The sequence below is a fragment of the Callorhinus ursinus genome, unplaced genomic scaffold (genome assembly GCF_003265705.2).
Source record: "Callorhinus ursinus isolate GAN/ISIS: 27379988/994484 unplaced genomic scaffold, GSC_fseal_2.0 scaffold23, whole genome shotgun sequence".
NCBI lineage: Eukaryota > Metazoa > Chordata > Mammalia > Carnivora > Otariidae > Callorhinus > Callorhinus ursinus.
In genome coordinates, this window is record NW_027397085.1 from 19,911,298 (window position 1) to 19,930,820 (window position 19,523).

The 19,523-nt window shown below is 37.6% G+C and overlaps 1 protein-coding gene across 12 annotated transcripts in view; it reads right to left on the minus strand.

Moving 5' to 3' along the window:
- DDX4 (DEAD-box helicase 4) overlaps window positions 1–18,628 on the minus strand; it is a 71,084-nt gene extending 52,456 nt beyond the window's left edge. For all 12 annotated transcript variants that reach the window (XM_073905484.1, XM_073905482.1, XM_073905483.1 and 9 more), the window contains exons 1-3: window positions 18,500–18,628; window positions 17,601–17,696; window positions 9,149–9,209 (exon numbers count right to left, since the gene is read on the minus strand). In XM_073905484.1, the coding sequence (XP_073761585.1) occupies window positions 9,149–9,209; window positions 17,601–17,672 (133 nt within the window). In that variant the 5' untranslated portion in view covers window positions 17,673–17,696; window positions 18,500–18,628. The remainder of the gene's footprint in view (window positions 1–9,148; window positions 9,210–17,600; window positions 17,697–18,499) is intronic.
- Window positions 18,629–19,523: the final 895 nt, after the last annotated feature.

Sequence of the window (19,523 nt, forward strand, 5' to 3'; positions counted from 1 at the left end):
ATTTGGGGATACAGTTTCTTCTAACAGACCAAAATATATCCTAAATCTAGTGTATGACGTTGTCCTAGTCTCCCACCTGTCCACATTCTTTTTTTTATTTTTTTCATTCTTTTTTCAACCAACTTATCAATTTGTTTTTAAAAATCTTTTTTAATTTTCACCTTTACTAAAGTCATATTCCATCCCTTCATTGTATTTACCCTTATTTTTGTACATATATAAGTTTTTAATTCTTTAAAATTTTGGGAGGCAATTTCTTCTAACAGAACGAAATATACCCAAAATCTAGTGTGTGGCTCTATTCTATTCACCAGCCTGATTTCTTTTTCCCTTTCCTTTCCCCCTGGTTTCGGGTCTGTTCTGATTTGTTTAGTGTATGTTTTTCTGGGGTCATTGTTACTATGTTAGCATTTTGTTCTCTCACTCTATCCTCCTCTGGACAAGATGGCAAGACAGAAAAACTCACCTCAAAAAAAAGAACAAGAGGCAGTACTGACTGCCAGGGATCTAATCAATACAGACATTAGTAAGATGTCAGAACTAGAGCTCAGAATGACGATTATAAAGATACTAGCTGGGCTTGAAAAAAGCATGGAAGATACTAGAGAATTCCTTTCTGGAGAAATAAAAGAACTAAAATCTAAGCAAGTCGAGATCAAAAAGGCTATTAATGAAGTGCAATCAAAAATGGAGGCTCTAAATGCTACAATAAGTGAGGCAGAAGACAGAATTAGTGATATAGATGACAAAATGATGCAGAATAAAGAAGCTGAGAAAAAGAGAGATAAACAACTACTGGATCACGAGGGCAGAATCTGAGAGATAAGTGATACCATAGGACAAAACAATATTAGAATAATTGGGATCCCAGAAGAAGAAGAAAGAGAGAGAGGGGCAGAAGGTATATTGGAGCAAATTACAGCACAGAACTTCTCTAATTTGGGGAAAGAAAGAGGCATCAAAATCCAGGAGGCACAGAGAATCCTCCTCATAATCAATAAAAATAGGTCAACACCCCAACATCTATCTAATAGTAAAACTCACAAGTCTCAGAGACTAAGAGAAAATCCTGAAAGCGGCTTGGGACAAGAGGTCTGTAACCTACAACAGCAGAAACATTAGACTGGCAGCAGACCTATTCACAGACACCTGGCAGGCCAGAAAAGACTGGCATGATATATTCAGAGCACTAAACAAGAAAGAAATGCAGCCAAGAATACCATATCCAGCTAGGCTGCCACTGAAAATAGAAGGAGAGATAAAAAGCTTCCAGGACAAACAAAAACTAAAAGAATTTGTGAACACCAAACCAGCCCTACGAGAACTATTGAAAGGGGTCCTCTAAGCAAAGAGAGAGCCTAAAATCAACATAGACCAGAAAGGAACACAGACAATATACAATAACAGTCACCTTACAGGCAATACAATGGCACTAAATTCATATCTTTCAATAGTTACCCTGAATGTAAATGGGCTAAATGCCCCAATCAAAAGACACAGGCTATCAGATGGGATAAAAAAACAAGACCCATTGATATGCTGCCTGCAAGAGACTTGTTTTAGACCCAAAGACACTTCCAGATTGAAAGTGAAGGGGTGGAAACCCATTTACCATGCTAATGGACATCAAAAGAAAGCTGGGGTGACAATTCTTATATCAGACAAATTAGATTTAAAACCAAAGACTATAACAAGAGATGAGGAAGGACACTACATCATACTTAAAGGGTCTATCCAACAAGAAGATCTAACAATTGTAAATATTTGTGCCCCTAACATGGGAGCAGCCAATTATATAAGCCAATTAATAACAAAATCAAAGAAACACATCGACAATAATACAATAATAGTAAGGGACTTTAACACCCCCTCACTGAAATGGACAGATCATCTAAGCAAAAGATCAACAAGGAAATAAAGGCTTTAAATGACACACTGGACCAGATGCACTTCACAGATATATTCAGAACATTCCATCCCAAAGCAACAGAATACACATTCTTCTCTAGTGCCCATGGATTATTCTCCAGAATAGATCACATTCTGGGTCACAAATCAGGTCTCAACCGGTACCAAAAGATTGGGATCATTCCCTGCATATTTTCAGACCACAATGCTTGGAAACTAGAACTCAATCACAAGAGGAAAGTTAGAAAGAACTCAAATACATGGAGGCTAAAAAACATCCTACTAAAGAATGAATGGGTCAACCAGGAAATTAAAGAAGAATTTAAAAAATTCATGGAAACCAATGAAAATGAAAACACAACTGTTCAAAATCTTTGGGATACAGCAAAGGCGGTCCTAAGAGGAAAGTATATAGCAATACAAGCATTTCTCAAGAAATAAGAAAGGTCTCAAATACATAACCTAACCCCACACCTAAGGGAGCTGGAGAAAGAACAGCAAATAAAGCCTAAACCCAGCAGGAGAAGAGAAATAATAAAGATCAGAGCAGAAATCAATGAAACACAAACAAAAAGAACAGAACAGATTAACGAAACTAGAGCTGGTTCTTTGAAAGCATTAATAAGATTTACAAACCCCTGGCCAAACTTAGCAAAAAGAAAAATGACCCAAATAAATAAAATCATGAATGAAAGAGGAGAGATCACAACTAACACCAAAGAAATACAAACAATTATAAGAACATAGTATGAGCAACTATATGCCTGCAAATTACATAATCTGGAAGCATGGATGCATTCCTAGAGATGTATAAACTACCAAAACTGAGCCAGGAAGAAATAGAAAACCTGAACAGACCCATAACCAGTAAGAAAATTGAAGCAGTAATCAAAAATCTCAGAACAAACAAGAGCCCAGGGCCAGATGGCTTCCCAGGGGAATTCTACCAAACATTTAAAAAAGAATTAATACCTATTCTTCTGAAACTGTTCCAAAAAATAGAAATGGAAGGAAAACTTCCAAACTCACTTTATGAGGCCAGCATCACCTTGATCCCAAAACCAGACAAGTCTAGACCCCATCATAAAGGAGAACTACAGATAGATAACCCTGATGAACATGGATGCAAAAATTCTCACCAAAATACTAGCCAATAGGATCTAACAGTACATTAAGAGGATTATTCACCATGACCAAATGAGATTTATTCCTGGGCTGCAAGGTTGGTTCAACATCTGCAAATCAATGTGACACAATACATTACTAAAAGAACAAGAACCATATGATCCTCTCAGTACATTCAGAAAAAGCAGTTGACAAAGTACAGCATCCTTTCTTGTTTAAAACTCTTCACAATGTAGGGATAGAGGGCACATACCTCAGTATCATAAAGCCATCTATGAAAAACCCACAGCGAATATCATACTCAATGGGGAAAAACTGAGAGCTTTTCCCCTAAGGTCAGGAACACAGCAGGGATGTCCACTATCATCACTGCTATTCAACACAGTACTAGAAGTCTTAGCTTCAGCAATCAGACAACCCAAAGAAATAAAAGGCATCTGAATTAGCAAACAAGAAGTCAAACTCTCACTTTTTGCAGATGATATGATACTTTATGTGGAAAACCCAAAAGACTCCACCCCAAAACTGCTAGAACTCATACCGGAATTCAGTAAAGTGGCAGGATATAAAATAAATGCACAGAAATCAGTTGCATTTCTATACACCAATGACAAGACAGAAGAAAGAGAAATTAAGGAGTCGATCCCATTTACAATTGCACCCAAAACCATAAGATACCTAGGAATAAATCTAACCAAAGAGGCAAAGGATCTGTACTCAGAAAACTATAGAATACTCATGAAAGAAACTGAGGAAGACAGAAATGGAAAAACGTTCCATGCTCATGGATTGGAAAAACAAATATTGTGAAGATGTCAATGCTACCTAGAGCAATCGACACATTTAATGCAATCCCTATCAAAATACCAACCACTTTTTTCAAAGAAAGGAACAAATAATCCTAAAATTTGTATGGAACCAGAAAAGACCCCGAATAGCCAGAGGATGTTGAAAAAGAAAAGCGAAGCTGGTGGCATCACAATTCCGGACTTCAAGCTCTATTACAAAGCTGTCATCATCAAGACAGTATGGTACTGGCACAAAAAGAGACACAGAGATCAATGAAACAGAATAGAGATCCCAGAAATGGACCCTCAACTCTATGGTCCACTAATCCTCAACAAAGCAGAAAACAATGTCCAATGGAAAAAAGACAGTCTCTTCAACAAATGGTGTTGGGAAAATTGGACAGCCACAAGCAGAAGAATGAAACTGGAGCACTTCCTTACACCACACACAAAAATAGAGTCAAAATGGATGAAAGACCTAAATGAGAGACAGGAATCCATCAAAATCCTTGAGGAGAACACAGGCATCAACCTCTACGACCTTGGCCACAGCAAGTTCTTGTGAGAAACGTCTCCAAAGGCAAGGGAAGCAAGGGCAAAAATGAACTATTGGGACTTCATCAAGATAAAAAGCTTTTGCACAACAAAGGAAACAGTAAACAAAACCAAAAGACAACCAACAGAATGGGAGAAGATATTTGCAAATGACATATCAGATTAAGGGTTTGTATCCAAAATCTATAAAGAACTTATCAAACTCAATCCCCAAAGAACAAATAATCCAATCAAGAAATGGGCAGAAGACATGAACAGACATTTCTGCAAAGAAGACATCTGAATGTCCAACAGACACATGAAAAAGTGCTCAACAATCACTCGGCATCAGGGAAATACAAATCAAAACTTCACACCAGTCAGAACAGCTAAAATTTACAGGTCAGGAAATGACAGATGTTGGAGAAGATGCAGAGAAAGGGGAACCCTCCTACACTGTTGGTGGGAATGCAAGCTGATGCAGCCACTCTGGAAAACAGTATGGAGGTTCCTCAAAAAGTTGAAAATAGAGCTCCCATACGACCCAGCAATTGCACTACTGGGTATTTACCCCAAAGATTCAAATGTAGTGATCTGAAGGGGCACCTATACCCCCATGTTTATAGCAGCAATGTCCACAATAGCCAAACTATGGAAAGAGCCTAGATGTCCATCAACAGATGAATGGATAAAGAAGATGTGGTATATGTATACAATGGAATATTATGCAGCCATCAAAAAATGAAATCTTGCCATTTGCAATGACGTGGATGGAACTAGAGGGTATTATGCTAAGCAAAATAAGTCAATCAGAGAAAGACAAGTATCATATGGTCTCACTGATATGAGGAATTTGAGTAACAAGACAGAGGAGCATAGGGGAAGGGAGGGAAAAATGAAACAAGATGAAACCAGAGACGGAGACAAACCATAAGAGACTCTTAATCTCAGGAAACAAACTGAGGGTTGCTGGAGTGGTGGGGAGTGGGAGGGATGGGGCGGCTGGGTGATGGATATTGGGGAGGGTATGTACTATGGTGAGCGCTGTGAATTGTGTAAGACTGTTGAATCACAGACCTGTACCCCTGAAACAAATAATACATTATATGTTAATAAAAAATTTTTTTTAAAAAGTAGCTTAGCTTTTGGTTCTTGTGAGTGAACAGGTTCTTGTGAGTGAACAGTTCTCACAGTGAACAGGAAAGGGAAGGTAACATTACAAGGACAAGGACACAACCAGAAAAATTAGCAATTCTCTAAACACCAACTTCTAATGTTTGCCAGGCTCTCCCCAAATATACAAGATGAGAACAGCCATGCTTAAGCTGGTTCAAATTTTAAAGCTATGCTGTGTAATACTACCATCCTTAGCCATATGTAGCCATTTAAATTTAAAATTATGTTAATTAAAAATAAGCAAAATCAAAACTTCAATTCCTCAGTTGTGCTGATTAGTCACATTTCATGTGCACCCTGTGGCTATATTAGACAGTGCAATTAAAAAATATTTCCATCCAAATAATGCAATGTATGTTAAGAAAAAAAAAAAAGAAGAAGATAGCAGGAGGGGAAGAATGAAGGGGAGTAAATCGGAGGAGGAGACGAACCATGAGAGATGATGGACCCTGAAAAACAAACTGAGGGTTCTAGAGGGGAGGGGGGTGGGGGGATGGGTTAGCCTGGTGATGGGTATTAAAGAGGGCACATTCTGTGTGGAGCACTGGGTGTTATGCACAAACAATGAATCATGGAACACTACATCAAAAACTAATGATGTAATGTATGGTGATTAAAAATTTAAAGATTAAAAAAATATATATTTCCATCACTGCAGAGAGTTCTAGTGAACAGCACTGGTCTAAGATTGGTAGTTCCCAAGCTGTGGCACAAAGATATCAATAGAAAAAGGAGTAAGGTGTTCAGTCATGTTTCCATCTTGAATCAACACATAAAGCTGACTTCAGTACAGTGGTACTCAAATACTTAAGAAAGTAACATATATAAGACACTGCAAGCTCTTAAGAGTCAACAGGAATTGTTTTACCCTCAAGTTACAGACTAAAATATCCTTTACTCAATTAATTGAAATTCCTGTACATGTTTCCCAGGATTTCCTCTATCTTTTGACATTTATATTACTTCACCATTACTGATTTTTTTCCTCTCTCTTCATCTGCTGTAATTTCAAGTAACTCTTCATCTAACCCACATTGCACTTAAGATCCACATGATACATGTCCATTTGGTTACTACAGTATCTAGATCCACACTTCTCCCAAATTCTATGACAAAAACCCAATTACTAAGTTGGAAGGCCAAAAATTAAAATTACCATAGAAATAAGTGTGGAGGAGGCAAGAGGATAAATGATTTCCTAATAAGAGCATGGAATCTTGTATTCTGAAACCTCCCTCAAGTCAAGCAAATTTAATTAAACAGGTACGAGCTATAGAGTATTATGCCTATTAGTAAAGAAAGGGTCAAGAGTATAAAAGCTTTGTAAGCACTGTAACTGCTTAACTAAAACGCCTATGATGCTGTTATCATGCAAGCCTTAGCCACACTTGGAATTGAGAATGAAAACCTGATATAGTTATATTCCTATACAGCTTCATCTATTTTAATAAATTTTCAACCATGTCTGGAGAGAAAAGCAAATTGTCATTATATGTAGTTTCTTTCTCCAACAGTTATATTACCTGTTTGGCCAAATAAAGTACAATAGATCTAATCAAACAACACAGAGTACTGTCTCCTTCAACAAAAGCATTCTACATTGGTATACAGCTTTATACTTTACAAAATGACTTTACACCTCATTTGATCTTTATCCTTGTCAACCCTGTTAGGAATCAGGGTAGGTGTTGCCAAGTTTGTTTTTAGAAAAAGACGAAATTAAGTAAAAATCCCAACATAACAGAACCTATAGGTGCTAGGTCTAGAAGGCAGGATTTCCATCTCAAAACTGTGCTCATCTATACCCATTCCAAAAACAATTTAAATTATATGAACTTACAGCAGACATAAAAAAGAGTAAGCTAACACCCAAAGAGAAAAACTTAAGATCCAAGTAGTTTACTACCATCAATTCAAGATAGCTAATTGTTACTAGATGTGTGCAAGAAAATTATCATTTGAGGACCACAGATACCAGGTATAATGCTACATTAGGCCTTTATATATATTAACTAGCTTATTTAACACATATAAACATAAAAGGTATTATCCTCATTTAAAAAATGAGAAAACACATAGTTTGGAGAACCTAGGCAAATTCACCAAGGTCATCCGGCCAGTATGAAGCCTAGACTTCAATTTGAACCCAATTAACAGACTTAAACACCTATTTATTGAAGACCTGTACACATTCTCTACAGTAAATCTGTGAGAAGCACCTTGCCATCTCCAGATGGTAAATCAGAGGATAAAGTTAAAAATAATTTTGGAAAAGACCCCATTAGTCATTCAAATTTGAAAAGTAAAACAGAGGACAGATACAAATATTTTTAGGAGTTACAGAAAACAGCATGCAAAATTTTTAAAAAGCTCAAGGTAGAGTCTAAAAATGATGGTCCAAAAATAGAAGGTTCTAATAAAGAATTAACCCATCTTGTCTTTTTTGCTATTAGCATACAGTCAAGAGGAAATAGGCAAATTACTCCCTTTTAGTTAATTTTTTTAAATCGTTTTAGGGATTGCTGCTCTCACTTTCATGAATTTAATGATACGCCATCACTGAATTTTATCAGGTTCAAGTCCCATCATAATAAACACACAGTAAGAGAAATATCAAAGAAGTCCATGATACTAATAAATGATGAAGTATATTTTTCTTTAGTGCTCTGAAGCCTATCAAAACAAATCAAAAGAAATAAAAATAAACTCCTCTTAAAATGAAATTAATGAAAGCAATTCCCACTAAATGACCAAAGAATATGTCCCACATATAATCACATTTGGACCAGATCCAGGAAGGAGGAGCAAATTTTGAACGACTTAAAAAAAATCCACATATTTAACCCCCAAGCAAAAGAACAAAGAACTATGGTACTTCACTATGAGCCCTAGTCCTCCTGTAATCTTCCATCCTTTCTCCAGAGTGATCCGCTTAACCCAAAGTGAAAGGGAAGATGAAAAAGACTTGGTGGCAAAAGTTCTGAAACAACTTCTCAGTATTTAGGGCTGCCAGCTGTCCTAACTTCTAGTCCCCTTCATTATCCCAAGTAGCTCAAAGACTAAACTTTATAAATCATCAATGTTCAGTCTTCCAGAGATAATGTAATTATGAAAGTAACGTGCACAAGAATTGTCTGGGAATCTTGTTAAAATGTAGACTGTCATGCAGTAGTTCTGGGTGGACCATTAGACTCTGCATTTTTTTTTTTTAAGATTTTTTTTTTCATTTGAAAGAGAGCGAACCCACACAAGCGAGGGGCAGGGCCCGAGGGGCAGAGGGAGAGGGAGGAGAAACAGACTCCCCGCTGAGCAGGAAGCTGGGCACAGTGCTCTATCCCATGATCCTGAGATCATAACCCAAGCCAAAGTCAGATGCTCAGCCAAATGAGCCACCCAGGCACCCCAGACTCTGCATTTCTAGGAAATTCACAGGTGACATCAATGCTACTTGTCTGTCAACCGCATTCCAAGTAACAATGTTCTAAAACATCCAAACAATAAATTCTCACAGAAATTTCACAAACACTCTTTACAAGATGTCTACTAATCTGCTCTTCATTCACTAGATGAAGCCCTTTACCTTAAAAAGGGTTCCATCTTTTTGCCTTAACCCATACCTGATGATGAAGCTGGAGTCCTGTTAAAAGTGTCTCCATTTGCTCCAGAAGAATACCTATCCTGTAAGAGGGAAGAAAAGGTTCATTTTCTATTTTGAAAATAAAAATGCATCATCATAAATAGTAGAAAATTTTAATAACTGGGCTTTGTTCCAAACAAAACAAAGCAGACTGTAAGATTTCCAGGTCACTCATTACTTTATTAATTATTCCAAAATCTCTTCACTTTAACACTGAATGCATAGCATTTTTTTTGAAGATTTTATTTATTTATTTGACAGAGAGAGAGACAGCGAAAGAAGGAACACAAGCAAGGGGAGTGGCAGAGGGAGAAGCAGGCATCCCACTGAACAGGGAGCCCAGGACCCTGGGATGTTGACCTGAGCAGAAGGCAGACACTTAATGACTGAGCCACCCAGGCGCCCCAAATGCATAGCATATTAACATATCACTTAAAACAGCGATTAGCAAACTAGAGCCATGAGCCAAATCTGGTGGGCCACCAGTTTTCATAAAGTTTTACTGGAACATAGCCACCTTCATTCATCTAGGCATGTCTATAGCTGCTTTTCCACCACAACAGCCAAGTTGCAACAGAGATCATTAAGCCTGCAAAGACTAAAATATTTACTATCTAGCCCTTTATGGGAAGAGTTTGCTGACATCTGACTTAAAAGTCTACCCACCCATATACTTGAAAAGTATAATTATTATTATGATATAAATAAAATCTGACCAAAGTTAACACTGAATAAATCAATGCCTTCCAATATACAATATATTTTTTAAAGTTCAGTATTTGACCGTATACTCAATAATACCACACAGAATAAAATAGAACACAGAAAGAGATTAAGAGGTAACATTTTCTACAGCAAAGTACTACAGGATTTTATTGTTAACACTTCAGTTGTGGGACGTGCAGGTGGCTGAGTCGGTTAAGTGTCTGCCTTCGGCTCAGGTCATGATCCCAGGGTCCTGGGATCGAGGCCCACATCGGGCTCTCTGCTCAGCAGGAGCCTGCTTGTCTCTCTCTTCCCTGCTTGTGCTCTCTCTCGCTATCTCTGTCACTATCTGTCTCTGTCTCTCAAATAAATAAAAATAAAATCTTTAAAAACAAAAACAAGGTGCGCCTGTGTGGCTCAGCCGTTAAGCGTCTGCCTTCAGCTCAGGTCATGATCCCAGGGTCCTGGGATCAAGCCCCACATTGGGCTCCCTGCTCGGCGGGGAGTCTGCCTCTCCCTCTCCCACTCCCCCTGCTTGTGTTCCTGCTCTCGCGAACTGTCAAATAAATAAATAAAATCTTAAAAAAAAAAAAAGAAAACACTTCAATTGTATTGGAACACCTGGGCAGCTCAACTATTAGTATTAGTTGGTTAAGTGTCTGCCTTCGGCTCAGGTCACCATCTCAAGGTCTCAAGGTCCTGGGATCGAGTCCCACATTGGGCTCCCCCTTTGGCAGGGAGTCTGCGTCTCCCTCTCCTGCCCCCCCCCACACTTGTCCTCATGTGCACGCACTCTCTGTCCCAAATAAATAAAATCTTTTTTAAAGAAACTTCCATTGTGTTTATATAAAGGGAAACAAATTAATGTGTTCATGGTTTTTAAAAAGTTCATTCTAAAAATAAAGAAAACATCACTGATGCACTAAAAACAATATACCTATATATACATATACATTCCAAGTACAGTATAAATACAAAGAAGTGGCTCATGTCAGTTACAGAATATTCACAATTAATTTTAATCAAACTTGTCACAGCAACAGTTGAAGACTGTTGCTGATGCTCTCAAATACTGGCTGTCCCATTTTCCCTACCTTAGTCTCCAAAAAATGTATTTGCTATTAATGCATATGTATTACATTTGCAGTGGCATATTTGCATTTCTGTGGGGCTCAGAAAATTCAACTTTTGTTATTAAATCAACAGCTAAATGTCAAATTAATCTGGGAATCTTTCAACATTTTTCAGTGTATCTCTGTGTTAACAACAACTTGAATAACTTTTTTCTCTCACTTGGAACTCCTAGGGTGCCCTTATCATCATTGACTTAATTTCCCCTCACATAAGCTTCATCTACTTAGGACAAAACTTACAGAACAGAACACCCAAATTCTTGCACATGAAAAGCAGAATTCAATAATTTAAAAATGACAGGTGACCTCAAACTTACAGATGATATCTTAATTAAATGACAACATTAGAATAGTCACATTCCTTCAAATGAGTTCCTTTAAATAAACCAAAAGCTAGAGGTAGTGCACTAGTCATACTTATTTTCTAAAATTTCTTTCACAAAACACTAAATGACTTTAAAAACCACTTCTATAAAGCTCAAGAGTCATCCAATTATTTTCTGAGTTATTAAGAACAGAAAGGCAATACACCATCATTGAAATGCCTGGGGCTTTTGGTAATTACTACAGTAAAAAGTTCCAATTTATGATTACCATTTAAAACAAATATCCTGTGAGATAATTAGGTTTTTAAGAACCTGACTGTGATGAACTAGAAAGTCAGAGTACAAGACATAGCATGTTTAAAAATTTTTTTAAATAAATAAAACAAGAAGAGTGATCCAGTTTTCCTTCTTTAAAGTGAAATTCTGAAGACTTTTTTTTCTTTTCTAGTGGCCAAAGTATTATTGGATGAAGAGAATCTAAAAAAGGGCTGGTTTAAGCATTATAAAACTAATAAGGGTAATGAGGCACTTTAGCATTCAAGAACTTAAAAACTATTAGTATTAGATAACCTTCAAGCTGTGGAATTTAAAATCCCACATACACAGAATTTAAAAATTTCAAGGCAAATTTTGAAATAAAACATCATTAAAAAACCTTAACCTTTTTCATTACCTTAAGAATAAATTAACTTCATATTCCCCTTGGCTACTGTACCCATTTCTCTGCCCCTCTTAAAGCAAAATGTCAAGTTGCTGCCTCCACTTCCTTATACCCCATTTTTTGTTTAAGCCACTCAAGTCGGGAGTACCCAGGGTAAATCTCTTTAAGTCTGTTTTACACCATGCAACTTTACCCAATCTCAAAGCTTTAAATCCCATTATTATGCAGATAATTACCAAATTTATATCTATAGCCCTGATCCCTCTTCTAGGCAACAAATTCATATAACCTACTGACTGGTATCTTTACTTATGCTTTCATAGGAAACCCAAATTGAACACAACAAACACAACATTCTTTGTTTTGACCCCTCCAAAGCTTGTACATCTGTTGGCTAACTGAACAAAATATAAAAAAATTAATTAATTAAAATAAAATTTGGGGGCACATAAAAAGAGAAAAAGCTTGTACATCTTTCATAGATTCTCCATTTCGGCAAAGGGCGCCATCATCCATCTAGTTGCTTAAATTAAAAAAACCTATGGTACAGCATAGGGAATACACTCAATGGTATTGTAATGCCATTACATGGTTACAGATGGTAGCTACACTAATGAGCACACCATAACATACAGACTTGTTAAATCACTACTGTACACCTGAAACTAATATAACATTGTGTTTCAACTATACTTCCTAAAAATAAATAGAATTTAAAAACTTAGCCATCATCCTTGATTACTCTCTTTCACTCCCCATATCCGGTCAAGCCAGTCCTATTAACTCTTAAGTCCACAATTACCTTCAGTCTCCTCTCCCTCTCTTCTTCCCCTCTCTGAGTTCATTTTCTACCACTGTTGTCTTATCTCAGTGTACTTTAGCCATACTATCTATAGTGGGCTGAAATATGGCCACCCAAAGACATTAAGAACTAAACCCTGAAACTTGTAAATGTTACCTTATTTGGAAAAAGAGTTGTTGCAAATATAATTAAATTTAGGATTCTGAAATGAGGAGATTACTCTGGATCATCTGTGTAGGCTCTAAATGTCACCACAAGTGTCCTTATGAGAGGCAAAAAGAGTTAAGAGAGAGATACACAGGCAGCCATGGGAAGACAGAGTAGAGAGAGATGGAGTCACAAGCCAGAGAATGCCTATAGCTACCAGAATGCTGGAGGAGGTGTATCTCCTAGAGCCTAAGGAAGAGAGCCCTGGTGACACCTAGATTTCTAACTTCTGGCCTTGGAAAACTAATACCTTGTTATGCACTTTATCTATCATGTTCACCACTATCCCCAACACCTAATAGGGCTCAATAAAAATTCATTGGATGATTCAAATAAGCCAAGTTAGAATTTTCAAAATGTTTTACATATAAGAGTTCTCATATGCAGCTACAAAGAATCCATTTGCATTTTGGCGAACACATTTCTTTTGACCTTGTATGTACTCAGTATTTTCAATTCTGGAATATCACTTTTTTTTTTTTTTTTAGGTCTTTTGTGTTTTTAAGCCAATGAATACTTCCATCAACATGGTAAGGTTTTGATCTCAAAAACTTGTCAGGTCTGCTATCCAAATGAACGTACAGATGAACAGTTTGTGAACCCTGAAGATGCCTCTTCCCCGTCCAATGTGGAGTCCAATGAAGACAGTTCCATGTTTTCTTTCCCCAGCCCCTTAAAGTTCTTAGCAAATATCTCTTTCATCTTATACCCAGAATCCCCTGAAATGCATCAAGAGTATTTTATCAATTTATACAGAATACCAAGATCTCATTTCCTATTCTAGGTTCCATGTCAAATAAAGCTGAGATAGGTTGTCCAAATAAACAGACCACACAGGTTATGTCAGATAGTGTGCTGCATAAAATTTTAAAAATTTAAATTTCAAACAAAGCATGTCTCCTTCTTTGGTCTGACACAGAAATTAAAGTCCCAAAACACAGACAATATTATCCTATATCCCTTCTTCTGATTGATCAGTCCTAGCTAGGTCAGCCCCATACACAACCCCAGCTGAAGTCTGGTCTTTTTTCCCTTTCTTCAGCAATTGCTACATGAAGACATCTAAAATTACTGCAGCTACTTCAGCACTTCCAGAGCTGAAGAACTCCAACTCCTGAGTCTCACGTATCACACACATACCCAAAGTTCAAGAGAGCTAGCATGTCACAGAAAGAGCAAAGAACCTCAAAAGTTAGAGATAACTACCAAAGCCAGGAACAAATGTGACGGCTGCAAGAGCTCACAATCTAGGCCCTAATTTCTATATGTGAGAGCATTTTCCAAATAAAAGTTATTTCCCCAAACAAAAACATTTAACAATCAAAACTCATAGTGAAATCATCTACCCCATATTATGAGAGAAAACTAGAGCAAATGAGGACAGAGTATAGACAGAGAAAAACAGAAAACAAAAGGCTCTCTAGTTTCACCTTCTCTCTGGTGACAATCTATCAGTTGACTAGAATCCATTGGCTGTAAGCTATTAATCTTTTTCAAAAGGATTCAGTTTTCTCTATCTTCCAGACCTGCTCCACCAACATTTCTGCCATCTTTGCAATTTCTTTAGCCTTCTCCTCAGCCTTCTCATACCTTTCTATCACTCTATTCTCAACTCCATTATTTAGATTTTAAAGAGGAGTCAGAGATCTTTCCTCCAAGCTTGCCACCTGGACTTTTATTTGGATGACCATTTTGACTGGCTTCCACAAGTTCCATGTATTTAGCAAGAAACAAGAATTTCTCTGCTTTCTAATAGGACACACAATATCCTCCCACATCTTGGTGGTAATTATAAGCAGAAACTGCTCACAATCTTCCTCAGGCTGTAGCATTTCAGCTTCCTTAGTTCTGCCAACTCAATGATGTCCAAGGGCCACATTTTTTCCTGCTACTTCAGAACCATACTACAAATGTGAACAGAGAAGACCCAAACTTTATTTTCTTATCTAGACAATTATTATAAACTTTGCTACTACTGCTTAATAAAATTATAATTGTGGGGGCACCTGAGTGGCCAGTCAGTTTAAGCATCTGATTCTTGGTATCAGCTCAGGTCTTATCTCAGGGTCGTGAGTTCAAGCCCTGCATTGAGCTCCACACTGGGCGTGGAGCCTACTTAAAAAAATTTTTTTAATTGTGGATGGACCAATTATCTCAAGCTAGGTTTGCTTTAATCCCAAGAGTATTTGCCTTCTGAAATGTGCCACCAAAAAGGCAGATAGATGAGACAGAAGCAATCACTGTGGAGACTTACTTCTATGGTCATCTAACAAGCAGTATTCATTACACAGCTAGTAAGCAAATCCAGTACCTTGTTATTCACCATACTCATCCACTCCAACACTCATCTCAAAAAGCTTACATGCAATGTGCCATTGCCTAACAACTGAGATGTATGGACTACATCATTACTAGACTATCAAATTTTTCTTAACCTCACATCTTTCACTGTTCCACACCCATGTGGTACACCAACTTCAAAATCTGTATTTGGGAAGTTCCAACAGCTATCAGAACAGTGGCCTATTAGTTCAAAATTATATAAGCATGGGTAAATATTAAATCTCCAAAAAAAGATCCTGAAAAGTACTCGGAAAAGGCTGATCAGATATTGTCTGATATCAATCCAAGACAGTTGCAGAGCCAAGACATTTTAAAAAACAAAAGCCCAGCTGTCTCTTAAAATAGAAATTCAGAACAGCCAATCAAAATGGTATCTTTAAATGAAACTAAGCTGAATAAAATACCTCAGATCTCTCCCACACATACATATCATATATTCATCCTCACTTTCTGCACTTTTTTTATCAACCAAGGCAGACAACAAAGCCATTGATTGCACCATGTTCCTTCAAGTCAACTAGGCCAGATACCTAATTGCATAACCAGCACCAGGAATTAAGTTTGCAGACAATGCAAAAAAATTACAAATTGGCCCCACACAAATGTATTGAGAATCATAAGGTAAAATTAGCATTAACATTCAACTTAGTATTCCTAATATTAAGAAACAAGGTAGGTTACTAAATAGCAAAAAATATTTCAAGAAAGGTAAACTGAAAGTTCTGACAGTCAACCATCCCCAATTTCAGACATCCTATGCAATAAACATGCACAACATGCTACAGTCTAGTGTAGTTTTGAAGAATACTTAATGAAGACAAAAATCTCAGACTAAGAAGAAATAAAAATTAGGTGACTGTTAAAGTTCAAGTGAAAAAGTCTATATCTGTGAATTAAACTTTGTAATATAATAAACCTACTGAGAACCAGGGGTAAAAAGAACCATAAAATATCTTTTGACCGAGTACTTTCTTTCAAAAATGGAATTACTTGATCAAAAATAAGCTGTAGATATTCATGACAACATTACAGTGAAAAGCTAACATCTTAAATTCCCAACAACAGAAAATCAATTATATTATGGTAGATCCATTCCATGAAATATTATGTGACCATAAGAAATTACTTCTAGGAAATTAGTAATAATATGGAAGAGTGCTGAAGAGTGAAAAAGCTGGAATCAAAAATACTATTATGTATAGCACTGGGGGAAGAAAAGAAGAAAATTTACTAAAAATTTATGAGAGTCTTTGTGCTAATAAGACTGTTAAGTGATTTTTCTCCTCTTTTCCCAATGCTGTAATAGAATTTTATGGTAGGCAGAGGACTATAAAAAAAGTAACACACAAAAGATGTCATTTCTAAGGTAAGTTCCACAAAAGGAAACATGATAAATTCATATTATTATCTTCGGTATTTTGAAATAAACTTTACATACAGACCAAATCCAGTTAAGACAAATATAGGATTATGTATTTTATACGTTTGTGTGATGTAAGAACTTCCACAAAGACATCACTTGAAATAAAGTGTTTGTCAAAATTCATCAACATAATGCATAAATGCAAACTAGAAATTCTAAAAGAAAGAAAAGAAAATCAACTTTTGGAGACATTTTCAAATAGATTACACTTATGCAAAAACAATCCCTTAAAATATTTTAACTTCTAAATAAATATATAAACTTCTAAAATGGAATTTTTTAAAGTCAATTTTCAAGTCAGAACTGAAACCCAAAAACCTACTCCAAGGCCTCTTCTTGTGAATTACAATGTAACTCTCCAAAAGCCACTAAGGAAAAAGATCTGAAGATTTGTACATTTGAAAAGCAAGGTGCTGATACCATCTCAATCAGCCTAACAGATTCATCTTGAAAGATGTATGAAACCAATTTTCAAAATTCAAAGAATCACCCAGCACCAGACTGTATTCTTCAATTTTCAATACAAGTGTCTCTCAGACATATTCAACCACATTTGTACCAGCCTGCTTCCACCCACAGTAAGTCCTAAATCACCGACATTTAAATTGTTAATAATATGACATTTATTTTAATTATCAAATTACCTATTTTATTTTGTTTGAGGCTTAGAGTGCCTCTTCCTCATTGTCCCTAAGACAGTCAATAACTATCAGATGGAGATAAGCACAGCATACTGAAACAGGCTGTAATTTATAACATTCCTGCCACAGTGATTTTTCAACTTCAATAAAATCTGTAGCATTTAACAACCACAAACTTTCAATGTTACTACCTTCTCGAATACAGGAACATAAGAAGACATATGAGGTTTGATTATTTCTGCTTCCCAATCTTCATCTCCCATGGTGGCTTTCAGTTCTATTTTTATCTTAAAAAAAAAAAAAAAAAAAAAACACACACACACACATTTGGCCTTAGATCAGAATCATATATTTAAAAGCATAAGTTATCATAATTTCACATACACCTCCTGAAACTACTGAACTAGCTGCTGATCTTCCCCAAGTGTTTCCAAAAAGAGGGAAGTTTTGTTTCTTACCTTATACCCACCTTTTTTACCTTTAAAAATGAGTTAAACAACTTAATCATTCTAGTAATCATCATGTCCTTACTGATGCTTAGGGTTTTCCCTAAAACCTGTTCATTGAATTTACCCTCGCCTTCCAAGGGTCCCCAAACAGCTTACTGGATATTAAGGGCAAGGGAAAATTTTCAACTACTACTTAAAGTTTCTCTTCGCACATCTTTGTAAAGACGTTTGGCTTGTTATCTTTGATAGTTTAAGGGAAGAGAAAGAGCTGGGGCCAAGCCTTTTAAGTTTAGCGGGGTAGGGGACATGGGTTAGATGGCCCAAATCCTTCCAACAATGGACAACCAGTTACTCCAAGGAGCGTGCGTACACAAAAAGTACTAGGGCCATTCTTGTTCAAAGAAAAACCTGCACAGCGGCTGGGCAAAAAAGGCTCCTTTGCCTCCTCTGTAGGCCTTGAGTCCTTCCGGCGCCCACTCGGCTTTAAGACCTACACAGGGAGGAGAAGGAAAAGCCCCATAGGACGGCCCCAAGCCCCACCTGCCCCATCTATTCTTTGTCTAGCCCAAACTCCCGCCCCCGGGAAGCCCAAAGGGGCAGGTGGAGGCCCGCGCAGGAAAGGGAGGCACCAGGCCACTCACCTCTCCGCCGCTTGCTCTCCCGGGGTCCTCGCAGGCGCGGACGCCGCTTAAACGGCTGCACGTGCAGGACGCCGTCGACTGCGTCAGGTGCGCAGCTTCAACAACAAATGGCACCAGGCGACGGGCACCACCAGCCAATCAGCGCTCAGGCAGCCGGCGTCGCCCCGCCCCACCTCCGTCGCGCGTTCCCTACTCGCTCGCATTTCAGGTCGCTGTGGTGAGACCCACTGTCTTGTTCCCATAGTGGCCCGTTGGGCCTTTGGGTACAAGGCTGGCCATGAGCCACTTCTCTCTAGATTCTTCGGTGGGGTCTTCAATCTGGAGATGCCCTAGATTTTCTCTGCGCAAGTACTGCAAGCCTCCCTTTTTCTAACACCAAAAATAAAAGGGAAGATGGGTAATGCCCTCCCTCCAACCTGTTGAGCTTTCTCTTTCCTTTTTTCCTACTGCAGTCCCAGGCAGTTGGCCCCTCTGGTTCTTCGTTTCTGAGGCGCTTACTTCACATCTGGAGATTTCTGCTGCTTCAACATATAGCCTAGGCCCATGGAGCTGGAAGATTTCCTTTTCCTCCCAGTGACGTCTGGGATGAGGTTCTGTCTCGCTGTTGTAAAGAAAGCCTGTCGTGGAGAGTCAAGGGTCCACGTCCTTGGAAAAGAGATGCCCTCTGATGAAGAAGAAACACGAAAATTGTGCTAGAGTAGGTCGTCAACAAGGCTTGAAATTGTGGTCCACAGGTTTATATCCCTAGGGATACTAGCCAAACCTAAGAGTGACCAAGGGTCATTTCCACGCTTAATGTTCTCACCAAGCAGATATTCTAGTTTTGCCTCACAAAAAATAAATTTCTCAGTATTTCCCCATTCCACCAAAAAGCCTAACAAAGGGATGCTTTGAATGTATAGTTTCCATTTTTTATTTTCATCATTTTCTGTTCTCTAAATTTTTGAAGAAATACCTGAATATTTCATTCAGTAATATAAATCCCAACATAATCTAACACTCAGACAGAGAGGATGACACACTT